This window comes from Talpa europaea (assembly GCF_964194135.1).
Source record: "Talpa europaea genome assembly, chromosome: 14".
Taxonomy (NCBI): domain Eukaryota; kingdom Metazoa; phylum Chordata; class Mammalia; order Eulipotyphla; family Talpidae; genus Talpa; species Talpa europaea.
Window position 1 is genome coordinate 2673802 of NC_140082.1, and position 15597 is coordinate 2689398.

Sequence of the window (15597 nt, forward strand, 5' to 3'; positions counted from 1 at the left end):
CGGGCTTCCATGAGCATAAAATGGATGCATCGATGGAGTCAGCCCCCGGGTGGGGGGAGACCCCGGGTGAGTAGCGGGGCAGACGCCAGGAGCAGCGCCTCGTCCACGCGGCGCCGCGGGCGGCCTCCCCACTCCCCTGCAGCCGCTGGAGTTAGTCCTTTGGGGCCCCGGCCCTCGCCCGTCCCTGCCAGGGGCCTGCCAGCCCCACTAGCGCGCTGGGTGGCCCGAGGGGCCCGGGGGGGCTGGGGGCCGGGGCCCGGGGCGCTGGCACAGCTGGAGCTGCACACTGGCGGTGAACCAGCGGCGGGGCCGGCCCAGGCTGCAGTGCAGGGTGGTCCGGAAGGTGCTGCTGGCGTGCTTGGGGAAGATGATGGTGGTGCTGCGGAAGCGCAGGGCGCGCGGCCGCGGCTCCAGGGTCAGCTGGCTGCGGTAGCTGCGCCACGTGCAGTTGGGGGCCGCCACGATGGTCTCACTGTAGGCCGTGACCGTGGGCACGGGCGCGTAGAACACCTTGTCCCGGAAGTGCTTCTCTGAGGTGTACTTGACCTCGGAGTTGCAGCTGGAGGGGGCGGGAGGAGGTGGTCAGGCCGGCGGGGGTCGCAGGGTCACCCACCCACGTGGTCGGGCCCTGGACAGAATGCCAACAGAAAGGCCCCCTCTTCCCTGATGTCAAGGTCAGGGAGGTCAAATGTGGTACTCGGGCAGCCTAGAGGGGGCAGCTAAGTGCAGGGCCGGTGCAGGTGGGAGCCCGGAAGGCGGAAAAGCCAGAGACGGGGCCACCGGGGGAATGCGCAGAGCTGGACTCTGCAGAGCACGAGGGTTGGGGTGTCGCCACAGCAGCTGACCCGCCACACCCTTCCAGCCCTGGTACGCCTGCTCTTAGGACTGGCTAGGGGCTCAGGGGCAGGACGTCACCAGCCTCCTTTCAAATGGTTCCGAAAAAGTCCCCGGGTGGAGAGGGGCAGGTGAAGGTTGGAGCAAGTGGGGGAGACACAGAAGGCCCCTGGGGTCGGGGTCTCTTAGAAGCAGTTATCTCAGGCTAAGACATGGCCCAGAGGGGCTGCCTAGAGGAGGGCAGCCCCCCGCCTGGCCTCCCCACCCCGCCCAGGAGGCAGGGCCCTCCCCGAGCCCAGCAGCCCACTCACCGGATCTCGTGTGTGGGTGCTGGGTTCACCTCGATTCTCTCACCAAAGAACACCGGCAGCATCCGGGGCCTCATCTCAAGTGCCGGGGAGTTTGGGGGCAGGGAAGGCGGCTGTGGGGAGAGCCATAAACTTGGGGTTATGCGCTGTGGCCTTAGCTCCCTGCCGGCATGCTTGGCTGGGGCATCCCCGAGGGCAGCTCCTGCTACTCTGTGTCCGGGACACACCTGCCCCAAGGGGGACAGGCAGGGGCAGCACCCCAAGAAGGAGGGTGCACCCAGTTCGCCCAGACACCTCTTCTGGAAACCGCGTGGTGTCTCCGTGGAGCGTGGCCCGGTGTGGCCGGCCGTGCCGGGGCCGCGGCTAACCTCCTCCTTCTGCGGTCACTCCCGGGGTGGGGGGACCGTAAACTCAGGCCAAGTTCCAGCTGTCCCCTCCCCGCCAGGCCCGTCTCCCATGGCTGAGGAGAAATCACAGGGGATGGTGCTTGCTGAGCTCCAGCCCCACCAGGCGCTGCTGGGGGTGCCCCCTGAGCACGTGCTCGCTCCACTCTCAGTCCACCGGAGCGGGGCGCTGTCTGAGCAGCCCCACGTGCAGGTGCTGAAACTCCAGCGGAACCTCGCCCAGGCCGCACAGGCCGCCTGGCTCCAGCCTGCCCCCCGACCCGTGCCCCAGCCCCCTGCCCACGGGGCTGCGCAGCCTGACTGCCCGTCAGGGCCCACCCAGAGCACCGGCCCAGGCACTTCCCACGCGCCTCTGCCCACCTATCTCTCATGTGCCAGGGCTGCCTCTGCGCTTTGCCCATGCTGTTCCCTGTGCTGGGCACCGTCCTTCCAGTCGCTCCTTAGTCCAGTGTGACTCAACTCGGGCATCAGGTCCCGGTCTTGCCGCCGTCCTCTGGGGAGGAGGGTCCCTGGAGTGCCCACCTGCTGCCGCCACCTCTGGGGCCCTCTGGTGTGTCTCCCCCAGGTCATGAGCTCCTTAAGGCCCAGGAACCGACGGCCTCTCTAACCCCAGCAGAGGTGAGCCCTCACATGTACAAAGCAGTCCCCTCCCCTGACCTGCGAGCCCCTGGGCCAGGTCCAAGCCGGTCAAGTCTGGGATCGGCCTGTCCCTGGCCAATCACGGTGCCCCCAGAACGAGGGCATGGGCCACAGAGGGAAAGGAGATGAGGCTCGGAGAAGGAAGAGGTCACCCCCAAAGCCATGAGCCGCTGCCCTCTAGGTGGCTCGTCTCTCCCTGGCATTTACACCGAATGAGTGGCCCACACAGGGTCAGAGGCGGCCCCTCCTGTGTGTGGCCGGCAGAACAAGGGCCTCACGTCCTCATCTCCAGAACTGGCAAGTGTGCACTGCATGAGGCCACCAGGACTTTGCAGATGTGGCTAAAGGTCTTGAGAGGGGGAGGGGGCCCTGGATAACCTGTGGGCCCACCCTGAAGTGGGTTGGCAGGAGTACCAACCTCAAGGCACTGATGAAGACCGAGGAAGTCAAAGTGGGCAAGTGAGGGAAAGTGCTCCCTGCAGAATATCCCCTGCAGAGTGCTCCCCGCAGAGTGCTCCCTCGCGTGATTCAGCACAAGCTGCCTGCATTGAGATTACGAGTCCTCCTTTGTGAGAGGTTTGGGGGCTCCTCTCTGGAGACAGGTACAATCCACGCCCTTTGAGCCTGAGACAACATCATCCCTACCTTCCAGAAATAAGCACTTGTTGCTCCAGGAGACTGAGTTTTTAGAAAAGACAGTGACAAGACTTGGGCACTGGTGCCATGCTCTGTAGTTCACTGCTAAGTCCACGCTGACCCCAGCTGCAACACTCTGCGACTTGACATTTAGGAAAATAGTACCCCCTCAAGACATCATCTGAAGCGTGACATTTCCCCAAATGTGTGTGGGTGTTTGCTGAGCACCTACTGTTTGCTGAACACCAACGGTGTGCCGGGCCACGTGGGCGGGACCGTGCCTCCTGGGCTCATCTCGTTCAAGGGCGGGGTGGGGCCTCGGGAGGGCAGCGAGGAGGAGGGTGGTGAACAAGATGGCGGAAGGGCTGGAAGGAGCGAGAGGCCCTGCTGCTGGCTCGCATCACCCCAAGGAAAGAATAATTCCCGAGCTCACGAGCAGGGAGGACTTGAGAAGCACGGCCTTGGTGCACCTGGCTCGACCTGGAGCAGAGACGCTGCCAGAACTGATTCCACCCGACGTGAGCACGACCCCATTCCGGTGGGAACCGGCTGGCCACGGGCTGCCAGGAGACGCTGCGCCGTGAAGCCCAAGCTCTGGGCACCGCTCTCCAAAGGCCCCAGTGGAAAAACATCTGAAACCCGCCCAAGCTGGAAGAGCCCGCGGAGATACGAGGAGCCGGCAAAACCCAGACGCGGGCTGGCGTCCAAGGGGCCTGGGTGGCGAGACAGCTCCGGAAGTCGCCCCTGGGGCCCCAGGATGCTCCCCGGGGCGGGACCAGAGGGAAGGACAGTGGCCGCGGGCAGCGCCAGCCTCCCCACAGCCCATGGGCACCCGGAAACTCAGAGCCCAGGCTTTCTGGCTGCAGGGAGATTTTAACATCAAGATGGCAGCGCTGCCCATGGACGCTGGCCAGGCTGGAGAGCGGGCAAGGGAAGCACCTCTCCCGGCCAAGAAGGCACGCCGCTGGCCGGGGCACCCTCCCGCCACCCTAAGCGGCCGCGCCCCCGCCTGGAACCCATTCCCACGGGGAGGGGGCTGGCTCACACCCCCGGGGACCTGCTGCTGCTGTACCTGCAGGGCGGGTCCAGGGAGGGAAGGGGACCCCCCAGGCCTGCTCCGCCCGAGGCCCTGCTGGCCACTGCCCCGTGCCTGTTCGGTCATTTGTACGATGAGGCCTGCTGCTTGTGAGCGCCTTGCCTGGGGCTGGGGCCCAGCACGAGTGCCTGCTGCACAGGCTGACCAGCACGTGTGTGTGTGCGGGGGGTGGGGGGTGGGGTCTCCTGGCAGCTGTGGAACCCGGGCACACGTGAGCCCCATGCACAGAGGGGCAGGAGCCCACAGCCAGGCGCCCAGTCTCTGGATGCCATGCCCCCTGCTCGGATGGGCCACAGCCAGGCAGCCCTGCCGCCAGCTTTACCTAGGGGTCAGGAAGGTCCCCCACTCTAGCCTTGAGGGGTGCAGGCTGGCTCCAGGTCTCCAGGGCAAGCAGAGCGTGGGGGTGGGTGAGGGAGGCCCAAGGTGAGCATCCAGAGGCAGCAGCCTGGGCCGCTCTCCCCCCACCAGGCCCCACTGCCTCGCCCAATGATTCCTGAGCCTCCCCACAGCTGCCGGGCTGAACAGCCTCACCAGCTGGGGTGAAAGTACATAGGGGCGCTTTGAAGCTCCCCGACTTGGCGCAGCCCACGGCCAGTAAAGCGAGATGGCTGTTCTGCTGGGGTCTGTGCCGGTTGCTGCTGGCACCGCAGGCCTCACCTGCTGGCGGGGTCACGCAGGAACAGCACAGCGGTGTAGGTGCCCAGCCTGGGAGACACAAACACACACACACACACACACACACACACACACACGCAGCTGCAACTGCCATGGCGTGGGCGCTGGCAAAGCTGTGCCGCCCACAGAACTGTGACTCCAGTTCATTCAGGACCAACAAGCCCCGGTCAGCTGAGGAGCGGGCGGGAGGAGGGGCCCAGCAGTGCAAGGCCGTCAGTGGGACCCCACAGTCCCGGTGGGGGGGTGGGGAATCCTCATCAAAGGCCTCGGGAGCCTTTGTGCAGCTGAAATGGCCTCCCAATGCCCCCTCCTGACCTCACGGGCCAGCGGCACCCCCTGTGACAACTGGAATTAAACTCTGACGTCTCCGGCACGTACCTGGGATTTGAGACCAAAAGTGCACGTGCTGGGCTAACACTGACCTTGACCTTGGGAGGAGCAGGGGTCCTGGGCCCCTCGAGGGCTCCTAGAGGCTGCCCACCATTGCCCAACACAGCACTACAGGGTTGCTGAACAGCTGGGGGAGCCCAGGAGTACAGCAGGCTGCTCCCCGGGGAACACGAGGCGCCAAGGGCGGGCGCAGGCCCCACCGCAGCAGCAGGAGGGAGGCAGCGCTGCGGGGCGGCCCCAGCCAGCAGGTGGTGTCGGGATGACCCACCTCAGAGCCTACGCATGTGACCCTACTTAGAAATAGGGCCTTGGCAGCTATGATGAGGCCCCCCTGGATAAGGGTGGGCCCAAAACCCAATGACGCTTGTGAGAAGGGGAGCTGCACTGGGGCCACGCGGAGGGAAGACAGTGCAAGCGCGAGGCAGAGGGGCCCGTGTCCCAGAGGCAGGGGCTGCGGGCCACCTTCGAGGCCACAAGACACAGGGGGCGGGTCGTTGAGAGCCACGCGAGCCCCCTCCTCCCGACTCCCTCCGAGGCCCAGACCTCTGGCCCTGGAACCTTGAGGGGGAGTTCTGCTGTCGGGAGCCGCGCAGCGCTGCACTTGCCACGGCGGCCTGGGAGCAAGGGAGCAGACACCTCAGGGTCCGCCCAGCCGCGAAAGGGAGGCCCCCACCAAGGCCACGAGAACGCCCTGGGGGGGATGACGGGCTCGGGCAGGCCTCCATGTCCCCTGAAGACTCAGCACTGGGGCCTTCATGCCTCTCACAAGGGCTGGGACCCCCAGGGAAGCGTCCTGAACCGTGGGAGACGAGGGGCTTCCCCGGGTGGACCGTCCAGGAGCAAGTAGACTGGGGCTGGAGGCGGCGCCGGCTCCTGGCGTGTCCTCCCTCCTTCGTCACCGCCTCCCTTTCTGCACGCAGGCGCCTCCCTCTTCGGCCCCACACCTGGCTCCCTTCCACCTGCGCTTGCTCAGGCCCCTGGACAGCAAGAAGCACACACCTGCGAGCATGCCAGGCCCCAGGGGCTCCGCTTGTCTCCTCGGCCCGTCTGCTTGTCCAGCTCTCCAGCCAGCCATGCATCCGTCTGTCCATCCATCCATCCTGCCGCCCTCCATCGCTCCCTCCATTATCCATCTGTCCACCCACCCACCCGGCCATCCATCCACGCGTCCTTCTTTTCGTCCGTCCATCCATCTGTCCGTCCATCCGTTCCGTCCTTCCCAACCTGGGCACTGACGCCCCGGGGGTCCTCGCCCCTCCCTCCTTCATCCTGTTTCTCCATCACAGACAAAACGGGAAACTCCCAGAAATCTGGGGATCCCAGCCAGGCCCCTAAGAGGTGGCTGAGGCGGGAGGGCTCCAAGAGCGCCGACCCGACGGCCCAGCCGCATCTCTCTCACTCCGCCAGCCGCCGGGCGGCTCGCCCTGGGGGATTCTCAAGTGCACCCCTGGCCCCGGGAGATGGCGGGTGCCGGGCGCCAGCTGCCCCCGAGCCCCGACGCCAGGGGCGGGTGAAGGGATGGCCGCCTCCCGCGCAGCCTCCACAGCAACGCAGCCTCCACAGACGGCAACGGCCGCACGCAGGCACCCCAGGGAGATGGGGCAGCTCTTCCCTCCAACACGTGCCCCAGAGAATGTGGTTTAAGCTCCCGAATGCCTGCAGGAGAGGACAGCACTGAGCCCCTCCACTGCCCAGGCCAAGAAAAGGCATCTGCGACACACGCTCGTGCTCACAGGTGGTGTGACCTGTCCCTGCCCCCTCGCCCCCAGCTCGGCTGGGCAGGAAGGGAGGAGGAAGGACATCAAGGGTCGCTCCACCTCCAGCTCACAGGCCAGGCCCTCAGCTCCCGGGCAGCCCAGAGGGCATCGGTGTGCCCGATGCCTCCCTCACGTGCTGGCTGAGCGATCCACAGGACAGGCGCCGGGCACACAGGCTAAGCCCTTGGCCCGGCGGGCAGCCGGGCTGTGCTGAGCCCCAAGTGGAGCAGGGCCCCGCCCATGTGCAGACAGGTCCCACACACGGCCTGTTCTCACAGGCCTCCCGCTCAGTCTCGGATTTGGGTTTCTAATTTGGGGGCTGTGGGAGCTCATGATGCCTTTTAAAAAATAAAAACAGGGCCTCCCTTGGTGGCGCAGCGGTTGAGCGCTGGGCTGCGAGGCTGCCCGCAGCCTCTGCAGCGCCAGTTTGTTCCCCGGCCGCCGGCGAGGGTCCCACAAAAAAATAAAATAAAATAAAAAATAAAAAATAAAGCAGTCATAAGCACATGTTTTAAAGCTCCAGCGGAATTTTACTTTCTGGCCCCGGCCTGGCTGGCAGGGCCCAGCTCTGGCCTCTCCCCGCTCCCCACTCCCCACACCTGGGCATCAGCAGCAAGGGCCTCCTTCCTGCCACTTGAACATGCCTATCTTGTTCCTGCCCCAGGACATCTGCACTTGCCATGCTCCTGCCAGCACTTACTGAAACCATCAAATCCACTTTCTGTGTGCTCGCGGTCGCTTCCCTGACTACCTTGTCTCAGGGGGCTCCCCTCGCCTGCTTTTTTGTCTTAAGGGCCCTATCAATCCACCTGGCACCGTGTCACATATTTAAGTCAGTGACTCCCCCTTTCACTGGAATGCCAGCTTCAAAGGACCTTGAACTTCGTGTCCACAGCATGCAGTAGGCGCTTACGATGGCGTAGGGGCACAAATGAGCGATTTTCAATCTCCATTTGGTTCAGGAATCACCAAGAATTTTGCTTCAAAGAGTGGATATGAAAACTGGCCCTCCCTGGTGGTGCGAGGGGTTAAGCACCACACTATGAAGCAATCCGCAGCCTCTGCAGCAGGAGTTCCATCCCCAGCCGGCCAGGGAGCAACCACATGGCACAGCAGACCTCGCCTGACTCGCCCTCTGCTCCCCTCAGCAGTGTATTGTAGTCAGTCTGCCTGTGCTGCTCCCCACTCTGTCTCTGGTGAATCCTCTCACCCCCCGCATCTCTGGCCTTGTATGCATAAATAAAGCTCTTGTGTGCATAAATAAATAAATCTTACAAAAAAAAAAAAAGAAAACCACAGTCACAGTCAAGGTGGGTGCAGGGGGTTCAATTCCCCCCAGCCTGGCCCCCGAAGCTTTCTATGTCTTATCTGGTAGGAAGCTAGAGACCCTGCATCAATGGGGTGCTGCTCAGAGGGCCCACCCAGTATATTCCAACAGCGCGTGCGTGTGTGTAGGGATGGGGCCACTCGATAAAATGAAGTATGAGCAAACTGAACATGAATGTCCAGTGATATAACCAGGAGTACGAGCCGTGGGGACCCGGGCGGCTAAGGTGTGGGGGCAGGGCTGCAGACCCCCACCCCCCACCCCCGCCCGGCCTTGTGCCTCACACTTCCACCCCGAAGACGTGCTGGGATCTGGGTTCAGAGCAAACACAGCCAGAGTGCCAAGAACGCTGAGACCTGGCCCTGGTGGGCACAGGCTGGGGCGCCCACCCTGATCCCCACCAGCCTCTTCTCGGGCCCTCGGAACACGGGCTCGGAGAGCAGGCCGGGCGTGAGATGGGCGAGGTGGGCAGCGGCGGCAGCGCTCTGCTGACATCTGCTCCCGGGAGCAGGCAGTTGTTAAACACCAGATTAGCAAAGTTTAACAGGATTTAGCTGGAGGTGGGGCCCGCAGGGCTGTGAAGGGTTGGGTGGGTGGGCGGGGCCCCAGGGCTGTGAGAGGTTGCCCCTGGTAACCACTGCTTTTTTTTTTTTTATTAAAAGCAGAACCCAAAATTCCACAGGTTCATGCAATTTTGTTTTTTAATTAAAAAAAAACAACAACAACCCACACAGGTGGTTCATTAGCTTCATAGTGAAAGTCGCTAACGGGAGGCTCGGGGCCGAGTGTCTGCAGCGGGATTCCCGGCGGCCGTCCCAGCATGGCCACGCAGCAGCTGGGGCACGCTGGGCCTCAGCTTCACCCGCTGGAAAATGGGGGCAATGGTGGCCCAGATCTCATAGGACTATGATGAAAATGAGTGGGCGCAGCCACCAGCTTAGCTCACATCCCAGCAGGGGTCAGGGTGCCTCGGAGCCAGGTATCACTACCTGGTGGAAACAGCCCCGGCCTTGGCCTTCAAGTCAAACCTCAAGACCAGGGCCGTGGAGGGTCCAAAGCTGGCGTCTAGTTAGTGAGGAGGAGAGACAACGCAAACCAAGCAGACGACAGGATGCGTAAGCCAGGTGCGCGGTCCTGGCCGGCCCGGTTGGACGGTGAATCCAGAAAACCCTCTGAAAGGAGGATTCCGGGTCATCCAAAGGAGAAGGCCGGTGCCCTGAGCCTTTTTCCGGAGCCCCATTGTGTAAGACACGGAGGGGCTTATCCCAGCCTCAGCAGCCAAACACCCCCGGCCAGGGTGCCGGGGCCGGAGGGCTGGCGGAGGGCTGGCAGCGGAGGACAGCAAGATCAGTTTCACTGCCCACAGCCCCGTCACTTCTGTCCACCCCTGCAAGTGCCCCAAGCCCCTCCCGCGCCCCCCAGCGCCCCAAAGAGAGACCAAAGTTCACATTTGCAGCATGCTTTTGGTCTAAGTGGTTCCCGAACTCCCCTGTGCCACCACCTGGAGAGGTTTTAAATCCTGCCCAGGTTCCACCCTGTACCCATTAAATGAGAGTGCCCGGGTGCGGGGGCCTCGGTGTCTGTTAAAGCTCCCCCAGTGACTCCAACACCACCCGAGTTGGGACCCACAGGCGCAGGGGAGGGAAAAGGCCCTTCCTTTCTGCAGCTGGAGGGATTTCCACGGGGGGAGGCACTGACTGCCCCAGAGGTGCCACAGGGAGGCTCCAGGCAAGCATCACGGGGCCGGGAAAGGAGAGCAGGGCTAGAGCTGGGCTGGCGCGAACACCCTGAAGAAGCGGTGCTAAGGCGAGCAGAGCGCACCGGCAGCGGGCGTCACTCCCAAGCCGGAAGGTGCCGGGGCCCCATCGGTCCGGTGCTCAGGCTGGGTCCCGTCCCCAGCCCGCCTGGAGGCCCCACTCAGTCTGGCAGGAGAAAAGTCCCGGCCGGTGCCCTGGCCTGGGATTCCAGCTTCCCCGACACCCCCTGGGGCCCACGGCGGCACCCCCACACCCCAGGGTGGGCCGAAGGGCTCTGTCTGGCTGCTTTTTTTATGGCTTTGGCCCCGACCGCGCTCTGGGCAGCGAACTGGGAGCAGGGCCTGGCAGCCAGGGCCCCGGCACAGACGACTGCCCTGCTGAGGCCTGGGGTTCAAGCCCACCTAGGCAGGAACCCCCTTCTTTGGGAATGTCCCAGCCAGTTCCTCCCTGCACCGGCCCCCCTCCCAGCTCCGGAGCCACTTTCTTCATGACAGCAGGAGGTCGCCCCGGCAGGGGTCTGCGGGTCCTGGGTCAGGCCGCGAACCCACCTCCTCGGTGTCCCTACCTGGGGCCACGGCTGGCACTGGGCCACCGTCTTGGCTGGGAGTGGGGTGGGGCTCGGCCCGGGGTTCTGAGCACCCCACAGGGGTGCAGCACACACAGACCCCCGCGCCCCTCTGACCTGGCCCTCGGGGCTGCGCCCGCTTACCGCTCCGGCCTCGCTGGGTCCCGGGGGCTCCGAGGAGGCGCCGGCGGCCCCCGCGCGGGCGTCGAGGATGCCGGGTGCCAGCGAGTAGAAGGGGGGGCTGGGGCTGGGGCTGGGGGGCAGCCCGGAGTCCGGGCTGTCCAGCAAGCCCTCCCGGCTCTTCTCCTTGAGGCTCTCCTCCATGCCCTGCAGATGCAGGTGGCCCACCATGTCGGGGGCGCGCGGGGCGCGGGCCCCCGCTTCCTCGGGGGGCTCCTCCACCGCGCCGGGGCGGGGCGGGGGCCGGCGGCGTGGGGGCTGCGCGCCGGGAGGCGCCCCGCGGGCAGAGCCGAGAAGAGCCGGTCGGGCCGGCGCCCGCGCCCCGGGTCCCGCGCCGCCCGCCGGCCGACCGGGGCGCCCCGCCCGGGGGGCCCCCTCGCCGGGCTCGCCGCCCCGGTCGCGCCCCCGCCCGCGCCGGCCTCGCCGCTCGCCGCGCCCGCCGCCCGAGGCGCACCCCGCCGCCGCCCGCCCGCTCCGCACCTTGGCGGCCCGCGCCTCCTTTTCTAGGCGCCTCCCCCGGCCCGCCCCCCGCACCCCGCCCCCGCCCCCCGCCCGCCGCGGTGGGCAGCGCCCCGGCCGGCGCCTCCGGCGGCTCCGCCCGCGCCCCGGCGCCTGGCCCGGCCCGGCCACCGTGGCAAAGAGCGCGCTGCCCCGTCCACACCCGGGGGCACGGCGGGGGGGCTTGTGGGGTCCCCAAGTCAAAGCAAGTGCCAGGAGTGGCGCCGAGTCCGCTGTCACCCCGCGGGCGTCTCCGTCTCCGTGCAGCCCGCGCGCGCGCGTGTTCGCAAACTGCTGGTCCAGAGGCGCTGGGGCCGGAGAGGTGGGGCGCTCACAGGCTGGGGAGGCCTCGGTCCCCCCCCCCGCAGCACCCCTCTTTCCCGTGAGGCGCCCACCACCTGCGCAGGGCCTTGTGCTTCCCCAGCCTGGACACACACGGCTTTGGGGCGCAGGGCTTGGGGAGAGGGGCGGGGGGTGGGGGGAAGGAGTGCCACTCCGGGGTGCAGGGCCTCTGGGGGTTTCCGTTTCTTCCAAGCAGGTTCTTGGGGCATCTCCCCTTGTCTTCCCGGAGCCCAGGGAGGAGCCCAGCTTCTCTCCTGGCAGAGCGTGGGGCATGGGGGGCCCCTGTACTTCCAGCTCCCACCCACGCAGGCACCCATAGACACCCCACACCCCCACACCCCCAGCCACCCTCCATTCCCAGAGATTCAGGGCTGCACCGGGTGTGGGGAGCAGGCAGGAGAGGGAGGAAGGTGTGGGCATGTGGGCACACTCTGGCTTGGCTTGCCAGGCCCCACCCTCAGAACCCCACGTTGGAGGGTCTTCACACATGCTCACTTCTCAGGATGGAGCCGGCGGCGCTGGGAGCCCAGGGCCTGACTCCAAACCCAACGGTCTCAAATAGCGGCCGAATCCCGGGGCCCAGAAGAGAGGGCCAGCCGGACTGGGGAGCAAAACCCTGACTCTAGCGGGAAATCAACAGGGTGCTTTGAGCAAGAAAGGTGGGGGGTCAGTTCATCTCTCGGGTGCCTTGGGGAGGAGGCAGGGACTAGGCACCGGACTACACAGAACTGGCGGGTGGAGGCACTTCCTAAGCCTGCTGGGGCCCAGGCGGACCTGCCACAGGGGGCTTGAAACCCCATTTCCAACCCATGCCCAAGTGGAATTACCCAGAGGGCTGAATATCTGGAAGAATCTGGAGGAAAAGCAGAACTGACTCCATTTGCCTCAATTCTTAGGCCAGACAGGCCTTCCTCAGCCCTTGGGCCACTTGACCAGAAGTGGGGCGTCAGGGGGACGGCTGTCATCCCAGGGGACAAAGATGGGGGCCATTCTTTCCAGAACATGAAGCTTTCACAGTCACTTGCTCCCCGGATGCACACCCAGTCAAGCAAGCCCAGAGAAGAGAGGCCTCCTGGACAGCACCATTGCGCCGCAGCTCCGCAGGGCGTCCTTCCCTGGCTACTTCCTAGGACAGGACACCGGTGGCGGCAGCCAACGTGAGCACTGATGGGCAGAGCAATGGTTGGTGCGTGTGTGGACGGGCAGGCACGGGGGACTGGTGCTCAGGGGGCCAAGGGCAGGAGCTTGGGGTGAGGCATGGGGCACCCTGCGGGATTGAAGGGTCTTCCTGACTCTCAAAGGTTGATATTTGGTTCACCTGGTCTTTTTTGCACATTTTAACCTTTAAAATATTGCAGTACCTCGCTGGCCTCCAGAACCCAGCCCCCGTGCGGGTCACACTTTCCACAAGTGCCTCTGTGACTGTGTCTGCTCGGGTTCTGGAAAGTTCCTTGCGCCCACACACACGGCCCCAGAAATGGACTCCCCTTATGGAGCAAAGTTGGAGATGTGTGTACACCCAGTGGCAGGAAAAACATGACCGACTGCAAATGTCAAACAGCCGGTTCGTGGCCAGCACCCACGACCCCGGTGACCATGACCTCTGACCTACTCGGATGCACTGCCGCGGGCCGGGCGTCCCTGGACTGAAAGCTGGTTCTGTGGGATCGTCTCCTTCTCGCAGTGCCAGATGCTCTGCAAATGTCACAGAGGGGAGGAAAGGCCGAAATTTCCATAAATTTGCTGGAGCCCGAGGGGCTCTGGGTGGGTGGACGCTCTTGGCCGCCCTCGGCAGGAAAGGGGCTGCAGCCTGCAATGTCAGGCCAGCAGAGCAGGGGAGAGCCAGGGCCTTCCCGGGTCTGCGCGCCCAGGGCCGACGTTAGCAGGCTTGCAGAGCCCGGAGCGTGGAGCTGCGGGGTTTGGACTTTATCTGATCCAGAAACTTTATCTGGCTTCGATGGACGCGGGGACGGTGGCCCAGGCGGCCCAGCATCTTGAGAAATGGGGAGGTGGGAGGACGAGGCATGTCTGTGTCCTGCAGAGAGAGTGCCAAAGCCAACCCGGGGAGCCTGCCGAAGACCACCAAAGGCCCAGGCTGAGCTGGTGGCAAAGACCCTGCCCCTGTGACGTGCTGATGGGTCACCGGTCACTTCTCCATCTCGCCAACTGCACTGGTAGCAGCCGCCCGCCCCAGGGCAGGGTATGGCTCTGGGTATCCTGGGGGGGGGGGCGAGCACCCCTTACCCAGCATCCCTGGGGGTGCCGGCGGGTCATTTAGTGGAACTGTTGGAGCACCCCATCGTTCCTCTGTGCTTGACGTCATGGTCTGGAAAGATGGGCAAGTGTGGGGGGGTACATGGTCTTTAGAGATGAGCAAATGGAGGCACAACGAGGTTAGCGTTTTGCCTGAACTCACACAGCAGGGCTTGGCCTTGAAACCTTCCATGGGGCCCTTTTGGGTTGTCGCACTGGGGCCTCCCTGGATCAAGGATCTGTCCTCCCCCTGGGCTGGAGTCAGCCCCCAGGGAGAACACACCTGGTAACCCATCCTCGGGGCCTGTTGTTGTCTCCCGAGCTGCGTTCATTTCCTCTGTCTTCAAATTCCCATTGGGGGTGAGGGTGGGGCCTGCTGGAAGGAGTGGGGAGCAACCCTGGCTGTGCCATGGGCCCACGGGGTATAGGTTCTCCAAACCACCATGCAGGGACAGAGCTCCCACCATCCCCACACCCAGGGAGCTCCCAGGGGCCAGAGAGTCTAGTCCAGGGCTGCGGGGGTTCGAATCCCAGCTCTGACACTCCGACCTGTGTGTCTCAAGCTGCTTGCATGCCCTTTCTGTGCCTGTCCTCATCCCTAAACGGGGATAATAATAAAGGGATTAAATATACCAGGATTAAATATAGCTCAAGTATGCTTGCAGGCACGCCGGCTTCAGACTGAGCCCCGGGCATGGTGCCAGTGAAAATTCCCCAGGCTACACCAGCTCCTGCCCCTAATCCAGGCCTCTCTGCTGTGCTGCAGTTAAAGTGACAGAGTAGCTGAGTGTGAAACAGGCACACAGCTATTCACTGACGCTCACAGACGAGCGCCAGCATTTCCTTTCTCAGGAAAGGAGAGGGGCGGAGAGGCGAGCTTAGACTTCACCTTGCAGATGCTGTCTACCTGCAGAGAAATCCCGCAGTAACAGTAATCAAATATACTTAGCCTCTGAAAGCAGCCCCGGGAGAACTTCAGAGCAGACAGAGGCCGGCGGGAAACGGTCTCTCTCTTGTCCTTGACGCTCCTCTTTGATTAGTTCGCAAGGGCCAGTGATCCAAGGAGCTGTTTGAAGTTCAAGGCCAGGTGGCAGGGCTGTGCCCTGGGGACTGGAGGTCCTGGCGGGGCTGCAGAGCTGGTCTTCGGGTGCTTCCTCCCTGGGGTCTCACCTTGGAGGCTTTTCCACCTGGCGCCCTCGCTCAGTCCCCAGCGGGAGCCACGGCCGCTGTCCCCGGAGGACACAGCTCTGACGGTGACTCACCGCTTCATTTTTAGCGTGTCCCTCTGCCCGTGGCTCTGTCTGCGCGGCAGCTGTCGGTCTGGGCGTCGGGGCCGCTCCCTGGCCCGGGCCCACAGAGACAGGGACCGGCATCCACTCCGAAGACCAGCCCTTGACGACCCCCTGAGAGAGGGGAGTGGGGACAAAATGGGCCCGAGGTGCATCTGGCCCTGGGGTGTGATCCCCAGCGCGCGTCTGGAACCGGCGTGGGACCCCAGCCTGGCGGCAAATCACGGAAATTCTGTGCTATGGGGGCTCCTGCTGCCCGCCCTTCTCCTTCCGAGTGGGGTTGTTAGGAGGTGACGGCCGCTTCAGAGCACATGCCGAGGTGACCCCGCCGAGGCTCTGGCTGCCGACCTGCTGGTTCACACCTTCAGGGTTTAAGGAGCTTTGATCTGAAAAGGCCTTTTCTGCCAGCTGCTCCCAGGCCTGAGTCAACAAAAACCTATTTGTGTCCTCAGAGCACTGAGCGGAGGCAGGCGGGGTGGCCGGGACGGGGCGCAGGAGGCTGTGTCTCAGCGCCCCCCCAGCCCAGCCGGCTCTTGTTTTGTGAAGTTGGGACAAGATGCCCTGAAGGCCTGGTCACTCTCCTCCACCCCCACCTTGTGGCCTGTTGGCACTGCACAGGAGTGTGAGTGTGTGCGTGTGTGTTTGTG

The 15597-nt window shown here is 64.4% G+C and overlaps 1 protein-coding gene across 1 annotated transcript; it reads right to left on the reverse strand.

Annotated features, from left to right (window-relative positions):
* Window positions 1-207: 207 nt before the first annotated feature.
* Window positions 208-10754, reverse strand: RFLNA (refilin A; the record flags this gene model as incomplete). Its single annotated transcript, XM_084253167.1, has 3 exons — window positions 10533-10754; window positions 1146-1255; window positions 208-559 (listed from the first exon to the last, which is right to left on the reverse strand). Exons 1-3 carry the CDS (start codon window positions 10737-10739, stop codon window positions 208-210), a joined length of 669 nt encoding a protein of 222 aa, XP_084109293.1. The 5' UTR covers window positions 10740-10754.
* Window positions 10755-15597: the final 4843 nt, after the last annotated feature.